Below are 26,368 nucleotides of genomic sequence, written 5' to 3'. Positions count from 1 at the left end.
TGAGCACTGACCCAGGAACCAATTTGTGGTCAGGGCTCATGCCTGGGTTGTGGGATTGATCCCCAGTAGGGAACACGCAGGAGGCAGCCAATTGATGAAGTTTCTCTCTCATCTATGTTTCTATCTTTCTGTCCCTCTCCCTTCCTCTCTCTCTAAAAATCAATGAAAACATATTTTTTAAAATACTCACCCAAGGATATGCTTATTGATTTTAGAGAGAGGGCAAGTGAAAGAGAGAGAGAAACATCAATTGGTTTCCTTTTATATGTGCCCAACCTGGTATAGGATCCACAACCTAGATATGTGTTCTGACCAGGAATTGAACCACAACTTTTCAGTAAATGGATGACACTCCAACCAACTGAGCCATACTGGCCAAGGATAAGGTAGACCTGGCACAGTATTTGCAAGGTTCACCCATGTTGTAGCATATGTCAGTACTTCCTTCCTTTTTATGGCTGAATAATATTCTATTATATGGTATAACGCATTTTCTTTATCTGTTCATTAGTTGCTGCACATTTGACTATTATGAATAACTAGAGGCCAGTGCACAAAATTCATGCTCGAGAGGGGTGGGGGTTGTCCCTCAGCCCAGCCTGCATCCTCTCCAATCTGGGACATCCCTCTCACAATCCAGAACTGCTGGCTCCCAACTGCTTGCCTGCCTGCCTTCCTGATTGCCTCTAACCACTCTGCCTGCCTGCCTGATCACCCCCTAACCACTCCCCTGCCAGCCTGATTGATGCCTAACTGCTCCCTTGGCAGCCTGATTGCCCCTAACTGCCCTCCCCTGCAGGCCTGGTCAACCCTAACTTCCCTTCCCTGCAGACCTGGTCCCCTAAACTACTTCCCCCTGCAGGCCTAAGTCCCCCCCAACTACCCAGCCTGCACCCTTTCACAATCTGGGACTGCTGGCTCCTAACCTCTCACCTGCCTGCCTGTCTGATTGCCCCTAACTGCCCCCTCTGCCAACCTGGTTGCTCCTCACTGTGCGTGCGTGTGTGTGTGTGTCGTCCCCCCCCCCCCCCCCCCCCCCCCCCCCGCCCCTGCTGGCCTGGTTGCCCCATGCAGCCTGCTTGTTCAGTCATTTGGTTGTCCTCACTACCCCCCCTGCTGGCCTTGTTGCTCCATGCAGCCTGCTATTTGGTCGTTACTGTGAGGGCATCCTGACCAATTTGTATATTACCCTTTTATTAGTATAGACAAGTACAGACTCCCATGTGGGGAGAGGGAAAGAGTCCCACAGAATGGACTCCCACGTGGGGAGGGGAAAAGGGTCCCACTGAGTTCTTTTTTCCTATGTCTTATAAAGGCTGCAGATCCTGGTGCCTTGATATCCCCTCTGATTGGTCACTATTCCCTTAGACTGGTTACTATAGTAACTCCTGGGCTCAAAGGTCAGACACCACTGGGATGTGTGATGCCCTCCTCCCTCACTGTTCTTTCCTTTCTGGCTTTCTTCCTTCTTCTTAATTTTGTAAATATAGACCTTTTTGGCTACTTCCTGCTCCCTTGTCTTATGTGAATGCAACTGTTTCTACTCCTTGCACCTGGCTTCCTTGTGTTATGGAAATGTAACTGCACCTGGCTTCCTTGTGTTAAGGAGATATGCCTTCTCCCAGTCTATAGCCCTGTGTTTTTCCACAAACCCCAATCTAAAATTCCCCTAAGCCTGCCTACAGTCCCTTCAAATTCCTGTTTCATTGAGGAGGGCAGTTTCCACTCGCCCCTGTTTTCTATCCCCTGAGCAAGTGTTGCTGTAACTGGACAAACATCGGGTCCGTGCTGCCTGTCACTACTCAAGCCAATGAAGCAGAGGCAGGGTTGAATCATAGGGAGCGTTTATTCCAGGACTGCGGGCAGCATGGGAGAGCAGCAGGTCAGCCACAGAAAGCTGCTCTGCACCCACCATAAGCCAAGTGCTTACCCAGCAAAAGCACAAAGGAAAAGCAGGCAAAAGGGCAGTTTACAGATATGCAAAAGGACTTCAAAGGGCTGAGTGATATGCATGGGCTGGGGTTACAGGGAAAATAGCCAAAAGGAGAGCCAGCTGGGCAGCTAACAGGTAAGCAGGCTAGAGGTCTGCAAAGGCCTACGGGTGTGCAAAAAGGGCTGGGGGACCTTCAAAGGGCTGGCCATTCTGGTTCCTGCAGCAAATTGTTCATCTTTTCATGATAACAGGCAGCTCCAAACCGGGAGAAAGGGCTCCTGCATCTCCAGGTCAGCTCCAGCCAGGGTGGAATGTGCCTTCTTTAATCAGAATAAAGTAATCACAGCTAACAGAACATGATTAATGTTTCTTACAATACTAGCCGGTTCCCCAAATTCTATTGCTTCCCTCTATTCGTTGCTACATCTCTGAAAGCCGCCAAAAATCATGTGACCTCTAGAATTTTTTTTTTAATACTTTTAATTATTTCAGAGAGGATGGGAGAGGGAGAGATAGAAACATCAATGATGAGGGAGAATCATTGATCAGCTGCCTCTTGCACGCCCCGGGCATTGTGCCCTGACCGGGAATCTTGGTTCACAGGTCAATGCTCAACCACTGAGCCACGGGGTGGGGGGATAGGGGAAGGGGGGGGGGGGGGGCTCTAGTATTTCTTGCTCACCTTTCCAGGATGCAACATGTTCACTACCAAGCTCAGAAGGGGCAGGCAGTGCCTCTCGCCTGGAGCCGCTCGCCTCCGGAGCGTCGCCCAAGCCTTAAGGACGCCGGAGGCCTGTTCACACTTGTCGGCCAAAAGCTCCAGAGCCCGTCTTACCGGCTGCCCTTCCCTCTGCCTCCTCCTTGTCTAAACCAGGGCACGGCCCGTCCCGGTGCACGGGTTCCTGCCCTCCTGGGCGCTGGCGGCGCTCCGTCCCGGGTGGCTCCGGGAGCCGGGAGCCGGGGGGTTTTGCCCGGGGGCGGGGGCCCCCAGGTCGCCAAGCCAGCGCACACGCCCCCGCCGAGCGCGGTCCCCTAGGGCGCGGGGACCCGGGGACGCGAGGCGCCCGCGGCGGTGGCAGCGGAGCGGGCACGGGCGGCGCCAGGCCAGGCGGGCGGGTCTGGGTGTGGCCGGGCGGAGGCTGCCGCTCCTCCGGAGTCTGAGCCGGGCGCCGGGGCCCGAAGGCGGCGGCGGCTGTGGACTTGGCGAGGGGACGCGGGGCGCGAACGTGGGGCCCCGGAGGAGGACGCGGCGACAGGCGGGCCCCCTCCCGCTTTCCTAGAAAGCGCCGCGGCCATGCGCTCCCCGTGGAGAGAGGTCCTCCTGGAGACGCTGCTGGGTAAGCCGAGGCCGCTGTGGCCGGGGGTTCCCAGGGGCCGGCTTCCCCTGGCCCCCCACCCCATCCCCGGGCAGAGCCCCGCAAGGAAGAAAAGCGCTTTCGATGCCCGGAGGAGACATGCTTATCGCCCCCTTTCCCCCCCAAACCTTCTCCCGAGCGCAGTGGGGAAAAGAAAAGACCCAGATGGAGGTGCCCCGGCCGGGGACTGAGCCAGGCGCTGCGGGCACCGGCGCCCCGGGGTCCCAGCCGGCGCGCGGTGGCCCCGAAGGCGCGCGCGTTCTCCCCGCGACGGCCTTGAACTCGCGCGGCCGGTACCGCCCGCTGCACGGAGCGCCCTCCTCCCCACCGTGACCTTTCTGTGGAACTTAATGAAACTCGGAAGCAAAGGGGCACAGGGGTCCTCCGGCGCCTCTGGGTGCGCACACGGCCAGTAGGTGCCGCTGCTGGTGGTGTGGGCCCGGCACCGGGGCCTTGGTGGTGGAGGCTGCACGTGTGGGCGTTTGGCGAAAAGCATAGAACTCCGGGCCCATGAGCTCACTTGGTAGTAGTTTTACAAAAATAAAGTAAAATAAAATAATATAAAAATAATAAAATAATATAAATAATTTTAAAAATCCCAGGGACAGTTACTGGTGTACTTCTGTTGGAGTTGTATGATTGGAATCAGAATTCCTAGACAAACGCTGGGAGGCTGATGGGATCTCGCAGTTCATTCATTCGACTTGAAAAGGCATCCCTCTGAGGGACGCCTTGCCCAGAGCTTGATTCCCTCCCTGGGAGCTGGTGATGCTCAGAGGGCCCATGTGTCTGTCTCAGCCTGTATCTCCTGAGTACGGCCATGTAAAGCGGCTGGCAGCAAGTACCTAGGGTGCTAGGTACTCCTTGTCCTCGATCTCATTTAAGCTGAACTCTTAAGTGCTATTTTGCTGATTAAGAAAAGGAGGCTGAGCCAGGCCCGTGTTGCTCAGTGGTTGAGAGTCAATCCATGAACCAAGAGGTCATTGGTCAGGGCATATGCCCGGGTTGGGGGGCCTCATCCACAGGAGGGGGTGTGCAGGAGGCAGCCCATTAATGATGTTTCTGTCTTATCCATGTTTCTACCTATCCCTCTATCATCCCCTCTCTCTAAAAATCATTAAAAACATTTAAAAAAATGTTTAGAAAAGAAAAGAAAAGGAGGCTGCAAGTAACTTGGGAGAAAGTTAGTACACTTATTCATTAGAAAGCTATGTTTGGAGCTAGACTGTGGGGGTTTAAGTGTATTCAGCCTTTGCTGCTTTTGTGACTTTAGACAATTATTGTCTAAAGTCACAAAAGCAGCAAAGGTGAATAAACCTGTTTTGCATTTGTAAATGAGGAGTAGAAATAATGCCAACCTTATAGGGCATGGGTTGTGTGAGGAATAAGAGAGATGATGTGTGTAAATCCCTAGCACAGAGCCTAGCTCAGGTAAGCATTCATTATCATTACTGTAGATTTCTCAGTCGTTGGCAGAAATGAAACTGACTTCAGATATGGGTATTCTACTGCCCCATTCTGTTTCCAAAGGGTTGGGTTTAGGACAGTCCGCACGCAAGAAAATGTTGACTCACAGACCTGCCTATCGGTATAGTCTGGCGCGGAAGGAGCGAGTCTGTTGCTTGTTGCTCTTGTCGGTTTTCATATTTCTCATTCTGAAAAGTAAGGAAATATCAGTCAAGGTCCTGACAGAAAACCCAATTCAACCCGGATATTCCAAATGAAGAACGACCTAGTGGAGGGGGCGGGGTGACTGCGTGAACTGATGGCAAAGTTACACTCGGTCATTTTCTGAAAAATCTTTTTCTTCTAGGATACGTTACTTGGTCTCTGTGGCATGACCTGCCGCCGATGATTTATTACTTTCCTTTGCAAACACTGGAACTCACCGGTCTTGAAGTCTTTGGCATAGCTTTTCTTTCTCCGATGTTCCTCATAATTGCTTCTTTCTGGAAGCTGGTTAACAAGAAGTGGGTGCTGACCCTGCTGCGGATAATTGCTGTTGGTAATTATTTGAAAGTATTTCTTTACGTTTTATTTTTAGTTAAAAATCAAAGGAAAATATGTCGGCTGTTCTCTGAATGCTAAATGTTTGAATTCGAAAAAAGAGTTCTCTTTCTCTTACTTACTACCTCAAGAGTTTTAGTAAAATTGGAAGAAGAGACAAAAAGCCAATGTATTTTACATTTCTAATTTTCCTATCAGATTGGTAAAGCTTAAAAATCATGAAATGACAAGGGGAAAGAAACCTTGGTAAACAGTTCAACTTTTGAATATATTGTATTCTTCCCTGCAAATATGACACAAAACTCAGAAACCATTAAGATTGTTAAGTGACATTATATAAAAATATGAAAATTATGCATGACCAAAACCATAGTAAGCAAAGTCGAACAACAATGTAGGAAAAATATTTGCAATTCTTTTAGTCAAAGGGATAATTTCCCTAAAAAATATGTTTTTTCACAAATTAATAAAGGACCTACAACTCAATAGAAAAGGGGGCAAAGGCTAGCATCAGTTTTTATTGGAAATGAAATATAATTATTTATTTTAAAATGTACTAAAATGTGTAGAATACAAATTATACTCACAATGTATTTATGTATAGTTTTACCTATTGGATTGGCAAAAAAGTAGTCTGATAACACTGTATTGTAAAGATGGGAAGCAGACATTCATTCACTGCTGGTGCGAATCTAGTTCGGCAAACCTCTGTGAAGGATCATTTAGCAATTTTGGTCAAAATTGCAAATGTGTACATACTCTTTCATCCAGCATTTTCACTACCAGGAATATATCTAGTTCATACTTCTATTGATTTAGGTTATTTTTTTAAAATATATTTTTATTAATTTTAAAGAAGAAGGGAGAGGGAGAGATAGAAACATCAATGATGAGTGAGAATCATTGATCAGCTGCCTCCTGAATGACACCCCCCACCCCCTGACCCCACACACTCCCCTCCCCCAGGGATGGAGCCTGCAATCTAGGCTGAGCCCTTGACTGGAATCAAACCTGGGACCCTTTAGTCCGCAGGCTGATGCTCTACTGAGCCAAACCACCTCGGGCAATTTGGGTTATTTTTTACCTTAAAGATTTTGACCCATAAGAATGGCTATTAAAAAAAAATAGACAATAACAAGTGTTGACAAGGATGCAGAGAAATTGGGAGCAGTCACACATTGCTGATGAATGTAAAATGGTGTGGTTGCTTTGGAAAACAGTTTGTCAGATCATTAAAATGTTATCTATCCTATGACCCATCAACTCTACTCTTGGCGTTTACCTAAAACAATGAAAACATATATTCACACAAGACTTTGTACACAAATCTTCACAGCAGCATTATTTGTAATAGCCCAAAAGTGGAAACAACCCACGTGCTCGTCCACTAATGAATGGATAAACAAAATGCAGTACATGCATGCAATGAAATTTTATTCAGCCATGAAAAGGAATGATGTACTGATAACATTCTACAACATGGATGAATCTCGAAAACATTGTGCTAAGTGAAAGAAGCCAGCCATAGAAGGCTACATATTTTATGATTCCTTTATATGAAATTTCCAAAATAGGAACATTTATATGAGCAGGAAGTAGATGATGATTGCTAGGGGCTCGAGGTAGGGGAGAAGAAAAAGGAGTGAGGGCTAACAGGTATGGATTTCTTCGGGGGGGGGGGGGGGAGGGATGAAAATATTCCGGAATTAGATAGTGGTAATAGTAACTTTGTGAATATATAAAAACCATAAAATTGTACACTTTAATGGGGTAAATTTTATGGTACGAATTACAATCTCAATAAATTTTTGAAAAGTTTTATGCACACACACAATTTTACATGAGCTCTCTCTTCCTGAGACAAAAATGGTATCAGACAACAGGGATGAAATGCGGAGAACTGAGTCCCAATGTGTGCCTGCCAGAAATATTTAACGCTCTGTGCTTTGCTCGTAGGCAGCATAACCTCCTTCCAGGCTCCCAGTGCTGAACTTCGGCTGGTGGTCCTTGCGCTTGGTGTGTCTTCCTCACTGATCGTGCAAGCCGTGACGTGGTGGACAGGAAGTGGTTTGCAAAGGTATGGTTCGAATCCTATGCACCTATAGATAAATAAGTGTAGCCCAGCCAGTGTGGCTCAGTGGTTGAATGTCATCCAATAGCTCAGTGGTTGAATGTCATCCTATGAACCAGGAGGTCAGGGTTTGATTCCTGGTCAAGGGCACATACCTGGTTTGCAGGCTCAATCCCCAGTAGGGGGTGTGCAGGAGGGAGTCAATCAATGATTCTCTTTCATCATGGATGTTTCTTTCTCTCCCTCTCTCTTTCTCCCTCTTGAGGGAACCCCTTTCACATCCCACGTGGTTCAGGGTTCCGGTTCAGTGTTCGGGTTCTGGAGAAGGCCGCACATAAATGAAAAGAGACCAGAGAAGTATTAATTTGGGAATAATGGGGGCCAGGCAGGAGCCCACGTCTAGTGGGAGGACGACCCCAGCCTTCTGGCCTACCTATCCCTTTTATTGAGACTGTGGGATACACCCATAACCCTTAAGCAGGAAAGTCTAATAACAGGAATTTACATAAGACAAACAGAGGTGGAGGCTGCTTCAGCTAACAGTGTTTCAACTAAACAGTGAGTGAACTAGTCCTGACCTTTCAGAGCAATGAAGGTTGTTGACCAGCCTTCCTGGTTTTCCTGTCCACATCTTTCTATTAATGATCAGTTTCTGGCACTCTCTGAAATCAATAAAAACATATTTTAAAAAGGAGGGGGGACATCTGTAATACTTCCAACAATGAAGATAAACTTAAAAAATAAAATAAGTGTAGGGATCAGTTACCAAAGGGGAAGTTGGGACCAAGAGTTCCAGGTTATTGTATTTACCTTCCATCTGGCCTTGTAGCCAAGATCAGGGTGTGAATAATATTTTAATAGTGGAAACAACCCACTGCCTTCAGTCTTAATAATGTTTTGAGAATGAAGAAATTTTGACAAGTTGCCTAGATAATGGGCTAAATAAAGGCTATGTCATGTATATTACTGCAAATTGCCAATCAGACTATTTCATATATTCACTAGAGGCCCCAGGAAGATTCCTGCAATAGGGCTTCCTGCTGCGCTCTCTGCTGCCTTGCCTACTTCCCTTCCTTCTCTCCACCCCTCCTGCTTGCTTCTCTGCAGCTTCGCTCCCTTCTGTAGTGCTTGGCTTCTTTCTATGCTGTCTTCAGTCTTCGCTCTGCCTGGATATGCAAATTAACTACAATCTTGTTTGTGTTAATTTGCATACTCACCCTTATTGGGTGGTGGGCGTGGCTTGTGGGTGTAGCAAAGGTGCAGTCAATTTGCATGTTTCTCTTTTATTAGAGAGGACTAGAGGCCCAGTGCATGAAATTTGTGCACGGAGGGGGGTGTCCCTCAGCCTAGGCTGCACACTCCAATCTGGGACCCTTCAAGGGTTGTTCGATTGCCTGTTTAGGCACGATCCCATTGGCAGTCGGACATCCCTCTCACAATCCAGGACTGCTGGCTCCCAACTGCTAGCCTGCCTGCCTTCCTGATTGCCCCTAACCTCTTCTGCCTGCCAACCTGATCACACCCTAACCACTTCCATGCCAGCCTGATTGATGCCTAACTGCTCCCCTACTGGCCTGTTTGCCCCAACTTCCCTCCTCTGCCAGCCTGTCACTTCTAACTGCCCTCCCCTGCAGGGTTGATTGCCTCCAACTGCCCTCCCTTTCAGGCCTGGTCCCTCTCAACTGTCCTACCTTGCAGGCCTGGTGCCTCCCAACTGCCCTCCCCTGCTGGCCATCTTGTGGTGACCATCTTGTGTCCACATGGAGGCAGGATCTTTGACTGCAATGGGGCAAACATGTTGTGTGTTGGAGTGATGGTCAATGTGTATATTACTCTTTTATTAGATAGGATTCTATGAAAGTATGAAATTCATGATAGATGCAGTTCATTGAAAGCACACAAAAAGTCATTAAAAACACTTTCAACAATAAAGATAAATTTAAAAAAAGAAAGAAAGAAACAACCAGAGGCAGAAAATAAACAAATACTTTTGCACCTTCAGGTACCTCAGAATCTGGGGATTCGTTCTGGGACAGATCCTTCTTGTTGTTCTCCGCATTTGGTACACTTCACTCAACCCAATCTGGAGTTATCAGATGTCCAACAGGGTGATACTCACGTTAAGTACCATAGCCACACTTGATCGCATTTCCACGGGTAAGTGTATGCTGAATTTATTTAGGGATATTCTCTCTTGCCTAGTTTATATTTCTGATCTAAATGTAACATATCTTGGAAAGATAAAAAGAGTCCTTCTGAACTACTTCTCTTTTTCAACTCTTTCTCCTTCTGACATAGTAACAGGCCCAGTCAGTGGACTGTTATCCAAGCAGAAGGAGTCTTTTCCTTGCTAGCACAGTGGGTGACAATAAAAATCTGTCTCTGGCTTGTATCACTGTGGAAAGGGAGAGTAGATCAGGCTCTTCTTCCCCTCCCCCTCTGGTCAGGGCTCTCCAGGGTGGCATCCTTCATCCCTCTCCCTCTCACCCCAGTGTATCTCCTTCATACTGGAAAGCTGTTTGTGAGCTGGGGCTGTGGGAACTACCTGGGCTTTTATTTCTAGGAGTCAGAAGATAATTAAACTCTAAATCTGAAACCTGAAAAGAAAGGAAATCTTGCGTATTCACACCTCCGTTCAATCACCTTTCTCTCTCTGGTGATAGACACAAACCTGGGTGCTTGCTTCATAGGCTAACTCACGCCCTTCTGAAAAGAAAGGAGAAGTGTTACCAGGTTCTAGTTAATTTGCCCCTGGCTCTTTGTGTGACTCTCAATGACTCACTGTTCTTTTGTCAATACAAGAACAGATGTCACAGATTCATGGACATTCAGAGGGTTTTGGCTCACCATGAACAAGGTGCTTGTGTAATTCCCCTTCGGCCCTGATTCTAGCATGGACTGGGGATAGTGAGACTAGAGAAACATCATGCAAGTAAATTGGTCAAATGATGGTAATATTAGAACATTTAGAACTTGATTTAGTGCCCTAAAATATGTTTTATCCTATATAATAAAAGGCTAATATGCAAATTGACCGAACAACTGGTTGCTATGATGTGCACTGACCACCAGGGGGCAGATGCTCAATGCAGGAACTGCCCACTGGTGGTCAGTTCACTCCCACAGGGGGAGCACTGCTCAGCCACAAGCTGGGCTCACGACTGGTGAGCACAGCAGCAGTGGCGGGAGCCTCACTCGCCTCCACAAGCAGCAATAAGGATCCCCCGGGGGATGTCCCACTGCCGGCTTGAGCCCATTCCCCCTGAGCAAGCCAGCAGTCAGACATCCCCCAAGGGGTTGTGAACTGCGAGAGAGTGCAGGTCGGGCTGAGGGACCCCCTGCCCAGTGCATGAATATCATGCACTGGGCTTCTAGTCCTATATAATAAAAGGCTAATATGCAAATTGACTGTGAACTACCGGTTGCTATGATGTGCACTGACCACCAGGGGGCAGACGTTCAACTCAGGAGCTGCCCCCTGGTGGTCAGTGCCCTCCCACAAGGTGGAGCTCCACTCAGCCACAAGCCAGGCTGGCAGCACAGCAGCAGTGGTGGGGGCCTCTTCCACCTCCTCAGCAGGGCTAAGGATCTCTGTCTGCGGCTTAGGCTCGCTCCCTCTGGGGAACAGGCTTAAGCTGGCAAGTGGACATCCCCCAAGGGCTCCTGGGCTGCCAGAGGGATGTCTGACTGCCAGCTTGGGCCCAATCCCCTGAGGAGCGGGAGTAAGCCGTCAGGTGGACGTCCCCTAGGGGTCCCGGACTGTGAGAGGGTCCCTCCTCCCAAGCGCATGAATTTTTGTGCACTGGGCCTCTAGTATTTTATAAAACACTAACATCTAAAGGTGGAAACTCAGGCAGCAAATTTTGCAGGTACAGCTTGATAAGAATCTGAACTTTAGAGTATCCTTTACCTTTCCTGACTTATGTTTTCTTCTTGGTACTGGTTTCAATTTGTGTGACCCAGTTGTTGGTCCCTTCCTGCTTTTCCCCCTGTGGTTACATTTACAACATTCCAGACTCCTCACCAGCTTCCCCAGGATATCTGATCATACCAAGCATTTTTTAAATAGTTTAATTACATATTTGCTGAGTCCGGAGGCAAGGGTCACCCACCATCATATATAGCATATTGCTCAGCAAACCTAGCTTCAGGCTCTCTCTTCTCCAAAGACTGTTTAGCCCCAGGCCTTGGCCTCCCCTCTGCCTTCACCACTTCTCCCATCCCCAGAGCTTTCAGCTCTGCCCCTCCTTTCTCTGACTCCTTTGTTGGCAGAACGGCTTTCTTCTAGTCAAAGTGGGCTGCTGATCCCAGGGCAGCCCTTCAGGAGTCCTTCTGTCCTGCAGAGAGCTTCACAGTGCTATAAAGCATCTGCCCAACGGGCTCTCCTTTCCTACAAAGAAACTTCCTGCCAGCACGTTCTCCTGGTTATGTGTTTGTATGGCAAGTCATTTATGCACTGAGCTGAGACCTCTGCGTTAAACAGTCCTGGCAGACAAACAATGGGTCCGTGCTGCCTGTCACTACTCGAGCCAATGAAGCAGAGACAGGGCTGAATCATAGATGAGCGTTTACTCCAGTACTGCCGGCAGCATGGGAGAGCAGCAGGTCAGCCACAGAAATCCGCTCTGCAGCCCCCATAAGCCAGCTGCTTATATAGTAGCAGTACAAAGGCAAGTAGGCAAAAAGGCAACAGGGCGGTTTGCAGACATGCAGAAGGGCTGGTGTCTTCAAAGGGCTTAGTGATATGCAAGGGCTGGGGTTACATGGGGGCATAGCCACAGGGTAGGCCAAATGGGCAGTTAACAGGTAGGCAGAGGGCTGGGGATCGCCAAAGAGCTGGCGATCCTGGCTTCTGGCTCCGGTTCTGCAACCACGTTGTTAGTCTTTCCACGATAATAGGAAGCTCCTCGTGGGGAGGAAGGGCTGCATCTCCAGGTGAGCTCTCAGGTCCTGGGCAGCTGCCAGCCAGGTGAGAATGTGCCTTCTTTAATCAGAACAAAACAATCACAGTTAACAGAGCACGATTCCTATTTCTTTTTAAAAAAAATATATTTTATTGATTTTTACAGAGAGGAGGAGAGAGAGATAGAGAGCTAGAAACGTTGATGAGAGAGAAACATCGACCAGCTGCCTCTTGCACACCCCCTACCGGGTATGTGCCCACAACCAATGTACATGCCCTTGACCAGAATCGAACCTGGGACCTTTCAGTCTGCAGACTGATGCTCTACCACTGAGCCAAACCGGTTTCGGCATGATTCCTATTTCTTACAATTCTAGCTGGTTCCCTGCCATTCTATTTCTGCCCCTATCAGTATTGTCTAGCCAAAACTGGTGTGGCTCAGTGGATAGAGCGTGGGTCTGTGGACTGAAAGGTCCCAGGTTCGATTCCGGTCAAGGGCATGTACCTTGGTTGCGGGCTCATTCCCAGTAGAGGGTGTGCAGGAGGCAGCTGGTCGGTGATTCTCTCTCACCGATGTTTCTAACTCTCTATCCCTCTCTTCCTCTCTGTAAAAAATCAATAAAATATATTTAAAAAGAAGAAGAACTATTGTCTAGTGAAGTATATAGGTACTTCAGCCCGATGGCTGAAGTTCCTACCCCCTTTTCTTGTTACTAGCCAACTTTGGACAAGTTACTTGCCTCTCTAGGCTTCCGTTTTCAAATCTGTAAAGTGAGAGTAGTGATTGAGCCAACATTATAAAGCTGATGTGAAGATGAAATGAGCTCAAAAAGAGGGCTCAGGTCCGGGCTGAGCACAGAGTCACCGCTCAGCCAATGGACTGTTAATCCGGCTATAGGGGTTCCGATGAGACCCCTGTTCTTTTGGGGAGAAGCAGCCTGGAGTCCTGGAAATAGTCCACCCCTTTGTTCCCTGAACATACCATTCACTTCTCCTATATCTCGTTTTGCTCCTACCGTTCACTTCACATGAAGTAACTGACTCCTGGCATTTCTCAGCATTTTCACCCGTCCAATTTCAAGATGCTTGGTTCTCCCTAAACCATTCCTGATCTGGCTTGCCTAAAACAAGCTCTCCCCCCGACTAGCTCTTGGCACATTCTGCTTTGTATCACGCCACTTGCTCATCCCCCTTCTCATGGAAGCCAGGTACCACTTCTTACTCACTAAAAGTCTGTTACACGTAGAGGGCACATTTCCATGTAACCCATCCTTTTCCGTTATTTTTTTTTAATCCTAGATGGTGACGGCAGTAAACCTGAGGGGAAAAAGACCAGCGAGGCAGCCAAAGGGATGGCCCGTAGGCCTCACTGGTTGCTGGCAGGGGCTGCCTTTGGCAGTCTCGTGTTCCTCACCCACTGGATTTTTGGAGAAGTCTCTCTTGTCTCCAGATGGGCAGTGAGTGGGCATCCCCATCGAGGGCCAGATCCTAACCCGTTTGGGTGAGTTTGGGTTTGTTATGGTGGAAGGAAGAAGTACCTCCTTTGTTGAGTAGCTAGATCTATGCCGGCCAGATATTTCCTACTCTCCTTCCTTTATTTTTTTAATTTTTAATTTTTAAAATATATTTTATTGACTTTTTACAGAGAGGAAGGGAGAAGGATAGAAAGTCAGAAACATCAATGAGAGAGAAACATCGATCAGCTGCCTCCTGCACATCCCCCAGTGGGGATGTGTCTGCAACCAAGGTACATGCCCTTGACCGGAATCGAACCCGGGACTCTTCAATCCGCAGGCCGACGCTCTACTGAGCCAAACCAGTTTCGGCCTCTCCTTCCTTTAGACCACATGTGTCAAACACACGGCCCGCGGGCCAAATCCATCCCGCCAGGCCTTGCAATGTGGCCCGCACCACGCTGTCATCACTGCACTCCGCTGTGTTTCCATCACAATGACAGTTTATGACTGTTCAGTAAACCATTCGGCCCGCGATTTAGGCTGGATTTTAGATTTTGGCCCCTTCTCTGATTGGGTTCGACACCCCTATTTAGACATTAGCAATGTTGCATGACATTACTGTGCTCTCTGGAGACAGACAGAAGAGTGTTGGCCAACACTGCAGGATTGCTGCGAGGAGGATGAGGGAGGGCTGAGGGCTGTGCACAGCTAAGCTGGAGGTTCTCGGAGTTCCTGCACGGGCATCCTGAGACGCTGAGGAATCCCCCACAGAAGACCATGCTCAGTGGCAGGGAAGGCATGGCACTTCCTGGCCATTTTCTCCAGAAACCTCCCCAATTTCCCCATTACAGTTGGGCATTTGGTAGGATGAGACCAGAGTGCCCTGATGAGGGACCGGGATGGCAGCCTGGGCATAGATCTTGATTCTCTGCAAAGGACAAAAGCCCTGGGAGATCGCTGCATCCTTTGGTTCCCTGGAACCTGCTGCAACCCTGGGGCATCCAGAGTCAGCAGTCTTGAGTTTAAATGTTGGTCCATGTGCTTGGTCCTCATTTTTCTCTCTCTACTCTTCCTGGCACCTCCTACCTCCTGCAGCGAAGTTAAAAGATTGGAGGGACCTTTAAAACATCTGCCTCAGATATGTGTTCTCTTAAAGTGCTGAAATTCCCTTATTTGGATACATGTAAAAAACAGCCCCCAGCAAACCTCAGGGCATATCCACAGATGTCTCAAGCTCAGCACATCCACATATGGACTCAGCACTTCCCAGTCCCCAATTATGTTCTTCCTCCTCCATGCCTTGGTTCACTCTGAGTCTTCTTCATTTTCTGAATCCATTTGGGCATTATGTTCGGTCAGTTCTACTGCTTCTCTGAAAGAATCTATATCTTCCTCCCTGTCTGCAATCTTATCTCACCATCTTTCACCCAGGCCGTGCTATCATGCTATTGTCTTTTAATGGTCTGTCTCTGGTGTGGCCTTCTCCACACTGCCCCAGAATGAGTTCTTGAAAATGCAAATCTGACTCCATCCCTCCCTTGCTTAAAACCTTCCAGGTCTCTCCTCCCCCCTCTCCACACCCCTCCCGCCCCCCACCCCAATACCAGGTCACAGAGTCAGGATCTGCACACACACCATTCCTCACCCTACCTTACAAACGCTCTCTGCTTTCTGTCTTATCCCTGTGCTTCACCTGGGCTGACATCACTTCCAGTTCCTTAGAAGTGCCAGACCATTCCAGTCCTCCATCTCAGTGTGTGTGCTCGTCCTCTCTGGGTTACCTACTCTGTCTGGATATCCTGGCAAGCGCTTACTCACCCTTCAAAACCAGCTCAGGCAAATCCTTTGTGAAATCTTCTCTGACTCTCCCAAGGATTCCCTTGTGCCACATACTCTCTTGGATCTCCACCCACATATCTTTTTTTTTTTTTTTTTTTAAATTATTCTGTATTACAATTAAAAAAAAAGACAGTTATTTCTTCCTTTCTAGACACCATGCTCCTGAGGGGAGGGAATGAGAAAAGGAACGCGTATTTCTTGAGATGTTAGTAGGTACTCTGAGAGGGAAAATAATCTTCCAGGTCAAATACTGCATCTGGCATTCCTTTCTTTGTGCTTCACAAGGCAGAGTATATTAGAGACTCTGAGAGTTTCTTAAACGTATTGAAACATGGCATTCCTCCTTTAGAACTCCTATTCACATCTCAAAAAACTGGAGTTTCTCAGAACCCCTGTTTGAGAAATGTTGCACCATCGTAGTAGGAATTGCTTTAGAAAAATCACAGGGTTTGACTTAAGGGAACGGGTCATGGATAAGTTTTGATGGGTTAGAGCTATGAGAGACAAGAGAAAGGTGAGAGAGGGGCTCAGAAGATGCTGAAGGGACCTTGGGAAACCGAAGGATTGTTCAGATGTTCAGACTACAGGTTGTGTGATGGACTGTCTGTCCATCAGGACAGACTGTCTTAGCCATGTGTTCCGGTTTCCCGTCAGCCCGCCCCAGGCCTCCCCACCTGGTTACTCTTACTCTTCCATAGCACTTTCCAGCTTCTGATACTCTGCGCTACTGGTTAATTATACTTATTGTCTGTCCCCCTTCCCGCACTGAACGTGACTCCTATGGAGGAAAGGGATCTGAGTTCATGGGAGTGTCTCTGGCACATAGTAGGTCCTCATAAACATTGTTGTTGGATTGGGGCTAGAAAAAGGTCACCAGTGCCTTCCATGGCCTTTTTGTCACCTCTGGTCTTCCGTGGACCCGGGTTGATCTTGAACCTTAGGATGTGGGGACGGGCAGGAGAGCCGCTGGGAGCCGCACTCCAGAGCCCGGGCGCCTTTTTGGGATTCTCTGTCCTATGTGTGCTGCTATGTAGGACCGCAGCCTCTTACATAAGTGCTCTTTCCCCCGTGTCCTCCTCCGCAAATAATAATAGCATTTACCTACAAGCTCAGGAGGATTACATGAGCTAATGAAATTAAACATGAAAATCTGTAACAGTGCCTACAAGGTAGTAAGTGCTAAATTACATTACAGCTGCTTGGCTGAGCGCCCTGTCTTTGCTGCTATTGCTGCTGGATTTCCCCACAAAAGTTTAGTTAAACTATTGATATTTTTTCCCCCTCCCTACAAGTTTTTGCTACATTAGCAAATGAATGAAAGTGTGTGATTGTTTTAAAAACACACAACTATCAATTACTAATCCAACTGACACAGTCCCCAGGAAGGCAGAGACTGCAGATAAAGGCATTATTGAGGCAGAGGAGAGAAGAGGCAAACTAAATAAAAACTATTCCCAATGACGTTCTATTTTTTGTCTTTGGCAGAGTCATTTAAAATGAGTCACATGGCCAGTTTGGACTATAATTTAATAGTCTGAGAAAACCCAATTCCTTTACTGAGCATGAGACTGCACATATGATTTACTTAAAGTCAGAGTGCTGACTGTATATAATATGGGTTCCTGTGGGCTCTCAATAGCTCATATAATCCCTTGGGTGTGCCCAGAGGTAAAAGATATATTTCTTTTCTCACAGATAGGGCAATGAAATATTAATAATGTCAGAAGTCTGATGGCATGCCTTTTTTCCTTTTTCCCACAGAGGTGCAATTCTGCTGGCCTTGGTGAGTGGGTTGATGCTTTCGACTTGCTCATGGTTCCCGGGTACCAGCTTAGTCTGGTGGGTTACAGGTATGTGGAGTCTACCCGCAGCTGTGCCAGCTGTTCAGCTTGGTTGCCCAATTTACTTGCAGGCATGTGCATCTCGACTGCATGGAGGTGACCAAGGCGGCTGTGTGCTCCTACAACCAGCCGCAGCCCCTGGGACCCGTCTGTCACCGTGACAGCTGGCTCCAGAGCCCACTTCCTCCTATTTTGTTTCACCTCTCCTCCTGTAGCTGTCCAATTCTGTCCTGACTCTGCTTGATTGATCTCCCCCATCTCCCAGACGACTTACCTAAGACACTTGTGCCGGTGCCTCCAGGTTTACCGAAGGTCTGAGGAGATGGCGGGTTGAACATTGCTTTGTTGCCAGGCCTCCTCCCACTCCAAGACTCCTTGCTTCTCTGGTTTTCACAAATGGCCTCCCAGGAGGCCTGCATTTCCTACCTGCATAGTGTATTTGGCTTCTGTCAGGGGAGATGTCTTTTTATATACTAATTAAGCAGGAGTGACAACGTGTGGACATGTGAGAATATGTGTATTGGTAATAGATTTGGGTTGAATGACATAATAAGGAAATTTCTGTACCCCTAAGTGCCATCGCCCTGCTCGGAGATGTATGTGAGGTCCAGTAGGTGGCTCATCCTCTCAGGGCAGTGTGAGCACACTGCTGCCATCACCTTGAGCTGTTTTTACTCGCTGGTGTGTTTTCTGGTAGGTGTTCCCTGTGGGGTCGGAGGAAGTGTGTGTGAATATTGGAGTAACCTTACTCCTCATCAGAGAGTGCTTCATGAGAGTCGTTGAGAACAGGGTCAGATAATTGTGCTAACGCTGAGTGTGCCATGAGCACACACGGCTTCTGAATCTGTATGCGATTGGGAACAGGAACACGGAGCACAGTGGAAGTTAGTTAAACATTTCTATCGTGCTTTTTCTCATGAAGTAGAAGCAACATGCTTATGGGGCAGGTACGTAGCAGCTTCATTTTGAACACACATATCAACTTTTAGGTACAGAGGAGAAAAGCTGTGAACTCACAGTGTTATGCTTAGACTTACCTCTGCAGATAAGTAAGTAAGGTCCTACCCTGGAGAGTCAAATCCAATCTAGTGTTTTGGTCTCCCTGGAGTATTACATGGTAGTTTAAAAGACTGTGGGACAATGGTTCTCAACCTTTCTAATGCCACGTTCCTTTAACACAGTTCCTCATGTTGTGGTGACCCCCAACCTTAAAACTATTTTTATTGCTACTTCCTAACTGTAATTTTGCTACTGTTATGAATCGTAATGTAAATATCTGTGTTTTCCGATGGTCTTAGGCGACCCACAGGTTGAGAACCGCTGCTGTAGAGCCTAAGACCATTGGAAAACACAGATAAATTATGATTCACTAACAGTAGCAAAATTACAGTTATGAAGTAGCAACGAAAATAATTTTATTTGGTTGGGGGTCATCACAACATGAGGACCTGTATTAAAGGGTCACGGCATTAGGAAGGTTGAGAACCACTGCTGTAGGGCAAACAGATGGGAGGCCTCTAATGGACTTTGCAACAGAGAGGGAAGCAGGGCCATCATTCACACGCTTCCTCTCCCCCTATGATCTGCTCATGGAAGTACTTCGGGTTCAGACTTAATTATCTAGAGATGGTGCCCGCTTTTCACTGATTCATCTCTGGAAATCACATCCTAAAGCAGGGTCTGCTGTAGGCCAGGCAGAGTGCACAGCCCCCAAACCCACTATACTGTTGGATGAGGGGTGAGTGAACCGCAGACTTGCTAAAGCAGCATGTCTACAGCACGATCTCGGTCCCATCTTCTTTTGGGCCAGGTGGTTGGGAAAGCCAGCGTACTTCATACAGAACACGGGGCAGTATTCAAACGGAAGGAGATGCCTTTAGACACTTCCTTAACAAAACCATTCTAGAAACCACACTGACGCTAACATGTTGTCTAAGTCCTGGGCCTCGCTAGTTAGTAAATTAAATAAATGGACATGTTTTCAGTATTGCAGGTAAGTTCAGTTTTTATAGACCTTAGGATCATAACCCAAATAATCTAAAAATACCTTTTTCCTTCTCCCCACCATTTCTGAAGAAATATCACCGGATGGGGGTTCACTGGACCCACATTCCACCTCGGGTTGTACCAGTCACTCACGGGGTGACCTCCAGCAAGACACGTTAACCTTTCCAGACCTCATTTTCTCGTTAGTGTGAAGATTGGACCAGTCTGCCTCTGAGGTCCCTTCGGTCATCCCATAAGCCGATATCCGTCTTCCTCCCTCCCATTTATTTATTTATTTATTTATTTATTTATTTATTTATTTTTGAGAAATGGGAGAGACTGTTACTGCTTTCCTGTCTGATTCTTTTTCTCTCTCTCTCTCTCAAAACCAGGAGCGGCTTCGGCAGCTGGCCTTCTGTACTTGCCCACATGGGCAGCTGCTGTCTCTGGCTGCGTCCTTGCCGTCTTCACGGCGTCCATGTGGCCTCCAGTGCTCGGACACCTGATCAGCTCAGGGTCAAACCCTGGGAAAGCCATGACCGTTGCCATGATGGTTTATCTTCTAGATACATTTTTCTGTGCCTGGTGCACAGCTTTTAAGTTTGTCCCAGGAGGTGTCTACGCTAGAGAAAGATCTGATGTTCTTTTGGGTGAGTATGTACAGTATAAGGGTCTGGATTAAACTAGTAACTACTGGCAAAAATCCCCTCCAGACGGGGAGTTAGCACATTACATGACACGTGGAAATAAATAGGATGATCTGGCCTTTCTCATTAAAAGAGTCTCTTGATTTAAAAAACAAAACAAAACAAAACACTGGAGAAATGTCTAAATTACTACTTGAAACAAAATTCTTTATTCATTTGAGTTTCAATAATACTTATGACTACAAAGCCCTTTTAAATAAATTAGTTGTGAAAAACAAGTTTAATTCATAATAAAGTATAAAAGAGGTACTATGTAACAGTTGTATTTATGATATGCTGAGAAAGAGGGTGTCCCAAAAAGATGTATACACACTTTGAATAATTTTTTAATTCCAATGGGTTAAACCTAAAAAGAAAGAAACATCAATTGAGCTATTATCTGTTAAAGTGTGTCTACATTTTTTGGGAATTGTGATTTTTTTTTTTTCACTTCTTCTGGATTTTATCTATGATTTTTATTTACTATATTTTTACACATAAAATATATTTTCGATATGTGAATCTTAGTGTAAATGATAAATTCCCAAATCATAAGATAAATACACTTTTCATTTCAGTGGCTATGAACTTACGTGCCATAATTAAAATTTCATAAACCTATCCCAGTTTAAGTACTTCAAAAATTGTTTGCTGGCAATGATGAAATTACTGATGTATAATCTATAAATCAAATGTTGCTTATCATTTTAGTTTAAGTAAAACATGGCAGACGCTTCAAGGCTAAAACCTTTGAAAAAGTGAAGAGCCAAAACATGTTAGTAAGGGATTCAGTTCTTGTTCGTGCATTCATTCGTTTCTCCATTTGTTCATTTAATCATTAAAAAAAAATGATTGCACACCTCCTGTGTTCTGGAGACTTAAAAGACATGGTGCCCTTGCCCACCTGAAGCCTCCGTGTGGAGGGGAAACACCGTCGATAAAGTTAAACGAGTGTCTGTGGAAGTGCAGTTGGGGCGAGTGCTGCATATCTAGGCTTCTACCCAAGTTCCTTTGCGTCTCCCCTGGGCCCTTGGTAAACATCCAACTACTTTGGACATTTTCACAAGCCAGACATCTGTCAGGAGAGGCTGATTTGGAATACACACACACACACACACACACACACACACACACACACACACTAGAGGCCCGGTGCATGAAAATTCATGCACTGGAGTGGGGGTCCCTCAGCCCGGCCTGTCCACTCTCACAGTCTGGGAGCCCTCAGGGGCGGGAGGTGACCCAGCAATCAGGGAAAGATGATACCCTATCACACCTCTGCTGCTGCCACTGCTGGCAGCACAAGCTTTGGCCGGCCCTGATTACCTGAGCCTTGGGTGGCCCTGGGCGGCTGGGCAGCCACCATCTGAGGCTTGCTTTTGCCTCAGGCTGGCTGTGGGTGGCTGAGGGACGGAGGGGACTGGGGGACTCTGGAGGCTGGCGCATGACAAGGCTGGGCCTGCTTAGGGGTGGGCCCTGCCTCGCCGCGTGCCTGCCACCCTGGTGGGCCTAAGGAACTGGGCACCATCATCTTGTGGCTGTGGGCGCTGCCATCTTTGAGGGTGTTACAGTCAATTAGCATGTTCCCTCCTTATTGGCTGTTACCATATTTTCTCCTTGTTGGCTGTGGGCGCTGCCATCTTTGATGGTGGGGCAGTCAATTAGCATATTCCCTCCTTATTGGCTGTGGGTGCTGCCATCTTTGCGATGGCATGAGGGTAAATTAGCATATCCCCTTTTTATTAGATAGGATATATATTAAAATGACATGAAATATTTAAAATGATTGTTAAGAATTTGGTATTTCTGGTGAATCCAAGCTCTCCTCTGATTAGAGAAACCCATTGCTGCATTTCCTCCGCGATGACCTTGGCTTTGCGAACTTGGTATTTCTTCTGGTTTCTTTCAGGTGTGTGTGCTCTGTCCTGCTCTGTCCTCCTGTGCAATGCCCTGCTCTTTCCTCCCTCCAGCTTGCTTAGGGGTCTGCCCTGCGGAGAGCACAAATGAAAGTAAGAGCTGTTCTGAGCTTACGTTCACTCCTTCAGAGTATTATGCGTGATGTGCTTTTTGAGTGCCTTCTCAAGTAAGAATTATTTTTTTTTTTCAGTAAGCATGACACAATATTGATAAGGCCACAAAATTAAGAAGCTTTGGTAATTTTCAGAGTAGCTTTTAATACGATTGAAAAGAATGTGTATTAATCAGAAACTAGTTATTGTCTGGGTTTCTCCTGTTATTTCCTGGAAATGACACATAATTTTGTTTTGTTCTGTTTTGTTAGCCTGCTACCTAAACCTAACTTTTACTTGACAGTTCTTAAATGATGCATTGTTCAGTCATCCCTCCATTTCCACTCTTATTCGGTGCCACGTTAGAAATATGTAAACTTTCCATGCAAGCTACATCGTAACGCGTCCCAACTGAACTCAGCCTTATTGGCCCGCCTCTTTGGCACCGGGTGTCCCGGCATGCACACTCTGTGGGGGCAGTGCCCAGAGCACCTACATCCCAGGCCAGAATTGTTGCCAGGAACGCCGCCATGTTGAGAACGTACCTGTCCTCCTTTGTGCCGTGTGGAGAAGCCTGAGTCCATAAGGCGGTCAGAAGGCTTCTCTCTCTTCAGTGTCCTTAGTGTCCTCAGTAGTGATGGACACGCTCAGCAACCTAACAACTAAGGAAAACTCAGGGAATTAAAGGAAATCCATCAGGGTTCTACCAAGCTGATTGCTTACGATCATCCCCATGATCAAAAATACTGCTAGAGCAACTGCCCAGGAATTGAGATACATGAACTTAATAATTGAATTCTCAGGATGTGCCCATGTCACTGAAACGTTGGCCTCTGGTATTTATCATAGGAAGGATTCTTGGAGTAGGATGTAATATCGTCTAATATATTCTTTCTCTTTTGATAGGGACACTGATGCTAATTATTGGGCTGGATATGCTATTCGGTCCTAAGAAAAGTCTTGACTTTCTTCTTCAAACAAAAAACAGCCCTAATGGGCTTTTCAGAAAGAGCGAAAAATATATGAAACTTTGTAAGTATAGTTTTGATTTCTTTTTTAAAAGCATTTGTTAAAAATATAAAGCTTCGAACATACATGAAATTATGTACCCTTCGCCCAGTTCCAACAATTGTTACTAACAGCCATCTTCCCTATGGTTTTTGGTGAAATATTCAATACTTTAAAGAGAATCTCTGACATTATGTCATTTCAACCGTAAATACTCTGTGTTAGTTTTGTTTCACTTCTAACATAGATAAGTTGATTTAACCAGTAAAATTTCCAAAATGCTTTGTTTTAAGTTGAGGCTATTTTTTCTGTTTCTTTTTCTTCTTTTTGAGGAGATTAAATATGTTAACTTTTGGAATATTGATGAGCTATAAAGTCAAACATGAAATCAGTTTACTATTTAATAGGACTCATTTCAAATGAACTGGGTTAACAGTGTTTATTGAATGTATATAATTTGCAAATAGTGTTTTGGATACAATAAATTTCACAACTACACAGTGTTATGTAGGATTTAAAGACATGCCCGGACCAGGGCACCATGCATCCATGACATCCCTGTTGAGTGCCTTCACACACGTGGCTTATGGCCATGTGGGGCCTCAACACATGAACAGATGGACTTTGATTAGCTTGGATGCTGAATTACTCCCGCCTGTAACATGGAGAAGGACTCTGGACAGGGGCTGCTCCTGGGACCCTAGCTGCACCTTTCCCAGACTGGCTTCTCCCAATAAACTTTGTTCCATTAGAAAACACAAACACACATACACAAAAAAAGTAAAAACTGGTCTACATCCTCAATAAGTTGGTACTTTACTAAAGAAGACAAAATATTAATAGTGTGAAGAGATAGAAAACAATCAAGAAGCTACATAAAATCCCAATATACTTCTAAAAGAAGTGTTACAAAGCCGTAAGACCATTATATAAAAACCTTAGTATGTACTCTATCATAATTGGAAAAGGTTATCTTCAAATTTAAAGAACATTTTTAAAATTAAAAATAAAACTCCCACCCCCACAAGTTCCACCATTATTAGCATCTTGCATTATTGGGGTAAATTTGTTATAATGGATGAGCTAATATTGGTAAGTTATTATGAACTAAAGTTCATAGTTTACATTAGAGTTCATTCTTTTTGTTGTATATGCTATGGGTTTTGAAAAATGTATGATCACATGTCTCTACCATTACAGTATTGTACAGAGCAGTTTTGCTACCTAAACAATCCCTGTGCTCCTCCTATTCACCCTCCCCTTCCTCCTCCAAACTCCTTGCAACCACTGTCTCCATTGTTTTGCCTTTTCTAGAATGTCAGTCTTTGTCTTTCAACTTCAAAGTTTAATCTACTAATTTTTGCGATTTCTCATGTGTTATGATTTATTTCCATCATCTTACTTTTATTTTTCTACTTTCTCTAGGTATATATTTTCCTTGTTTATCTTCTTGCTTTTTTTTTAAATGTTTTTATTGATTTTAGAGAGAGGGAGAAGGAGAGAGAGATAGAAACATCAATGAGAGGAAAACATCGACCAGCTACCTCCTTCACACCTTCTATTGGGGATCAAGCCCTCCCCCCGGCCATGTGCTCTAACCAGGAATCGAACTGGTGCCCTCTTGACGCATGGGACCACGCTCAGCCAATTGGACCACACCAACTGGGCTCTCTACTTTTTTTTTAAACTTGCACTAATTCTCTGTTCAGCTTTGTCTAATCTGCTTATTTTGTCCATTGAGTTTCTAATTTCAGTTATTATAGTTACTATGTAATTTTATTTCTACAAGTCTATTAATTTCTTTACAAATTTTCCTGATTACTGAGTTAGTCTCATGTTCCTCATTCATACTATTGAATGTCCTCTTTTATTTTTCTAAACATGTTAAGTGCCTTATTTTATATTCTCATTCTTTTGTTGTTGTTTGTTTGTTTATTTTGTTAATCCATACCCCAGGCTATTTTTGACATTGATTTTTTTTTTTTTTTTTAAGAGAGAGTGGAAGAGCCGGGGTGTGAAAGGGGAAAGAGAGAGAGAGACATCAATTAAGAGATACATCCATTGGTACCCCAACCAGGACAGGGAATTGAACTTGCAACCTAGGTATATGCTTTTGACCAAGGATCTAACCTGTGGCCCTTCGGTGGGCCAATGCTCTAACCACTCAATGACACTGGCCAGGGCTATATTCTGATTCTTAAAGTTTAATATCTGAAGTATTTGTGGGCTTGATTCATATATATATATATATATATATATATATATATATATTTTTTTTTTATTTTTATTTTTTTTTATTTTTTTTTTTTATTGATTTCAGAGAGAAAAGAAGAGGGAAAGGGAGGGAGAGATATAGAAACATCAATGATGAGAGAGAATCATTGATTGGCTGCTTCCTGCATGCTCCCTACTAGGGATGGAGCTCACAGCCCGGGCATGTGGCCTTGACTGGAATCGAACATGGTACCCTTTAGTCCACAGGCCAGTGCTCTGTCCACTGAGCCAAACCTGCTGGAGCCTTGGGCTTGATTCTTTAGAGTGATTTTTTCTGCTGGTTCCTGCTCATGGGAAGTTGTTTTCTTGTATATTATCTTGTATCTATTTATGATTTACTTTTATCTCATGGCTATTGGAATATTTTTAGGGCAGATTCTTTGAAACCTGTTTTTAAAGTATGGGTTATGTGTGCATGTCACACATGAAAATTAACTCAGGAATTAGACATTTCCCCTTTGCACAAAATCCTTGATTAACAGATTCAATAATTTCATGAAAGTTATTTTTTAAGCAAACTTAACTTCTTTTAAACAAGTATCTGTGCTTTCTGTTTAGTTCTGTGGCTGCTCGTTGGTGTGGGGTTATTAGGATTAGGACTACGGCATAAAAACTATGAGAGGAAGTTGGGCCAAAGGGTAAGTAAATACCAATCTTAACATAGGATTTTGTAGGATGTATATGTATATACATACATTTGTACACTTCTCCGTTATGACTGAGCTCTAGACCTGGATCTATAATAATAACTTTGAGGCCCTGTATTTCATCTCCTTAACCCTTAGGTCAGAGACTAATAACATGGAATTATTTTATGAAGTTGGGTTGGGCTCTTGGGACACACATCGTAGAGGCAAACTGCTTGTGATCTTGTTATACATAGAAGTTACTTTTCTCATCCCATGGTTTAACATCTCTAAACGATGAAATAAAGACCTATTTTTACAATGGCTCCTTTATACTTTCTGGCAGATATTGCTAAAGGCAATAATGTGAGAT

At 45.6% G+C, this 26,368-nt stretch overlaps 1 protein-coding gene across 3 annotated transcripts in view; it reads left to right on the top strand.

Moving 5' to 3' along the window:
- Positions 1-3,102: 3,102 nt before the first annotated feature.
- CWH43 (cell wall biogenesis 43 C-terminal homolog) overlaps positions 3,103-26,368 on the top strand; it is a 38,434-nt gene continuing 15,168 nt past the window's right edge. For 2 of the 3 annotated variants that reach the window (XM_036416686.2, XM_036416695.2), the window contains exons 1-9: positions 3,103-3,270; positions 5,102-5,293; positions 7,252-7,372; positions 9,369-9,523; positions 13,569-13,770; positions 17,327-17,415; positions 19,785-20,042; positions 22,994-23,119; positions 25,928-26,007. In XM_036416686.2, coding sequence (XP_036272579.1) covers positions 3,228-3,270; positions 5,102-5,293; positions 7,252-7,372; positions 9,369-9,523; positions 13,569-13,770; positions 17,327-17,415; positions 19,785-20,042; positions 22,994-23,119; positions 25,928-26,007 — 1,266 coding nt within the window. In that variant the 5' untranslated portion in view covers positions 3,103-3,227. The remainder of the gene's footprint in view (positions 3,271-5,101; positions 5,294-7,251; positions 7,373-9,368; positions 9,524-13,568; positions 13,771-17,326; positions 17,416-19,784; positions 20,043-22,993; positions 23,120-25,927; positions 26,008-26,368) is intronic. The other variant, XM_036416704.2, reaches the window with a different exon arrangement.

Source organism: Pipistrellus kuhlii, unplaced genomic scaffold, assembly GCF_014108245.1.
Source record: "Pipistrellus kuhlii isolate mPipKuh1 unplaced genomic scaffold, mPipKuh1.p scaffold_m20_p_1, whole genome shotgun sequence".
NCBI lineage: Eukaryota > Metazoa > Chordata > Mammalia > Chiroptera > Vespertilionidae > Pipistrellus > Pipistrellus kuhlii.
This window is presented reverse-complemented; position numbering and strand designations above follow the sequence as displayed.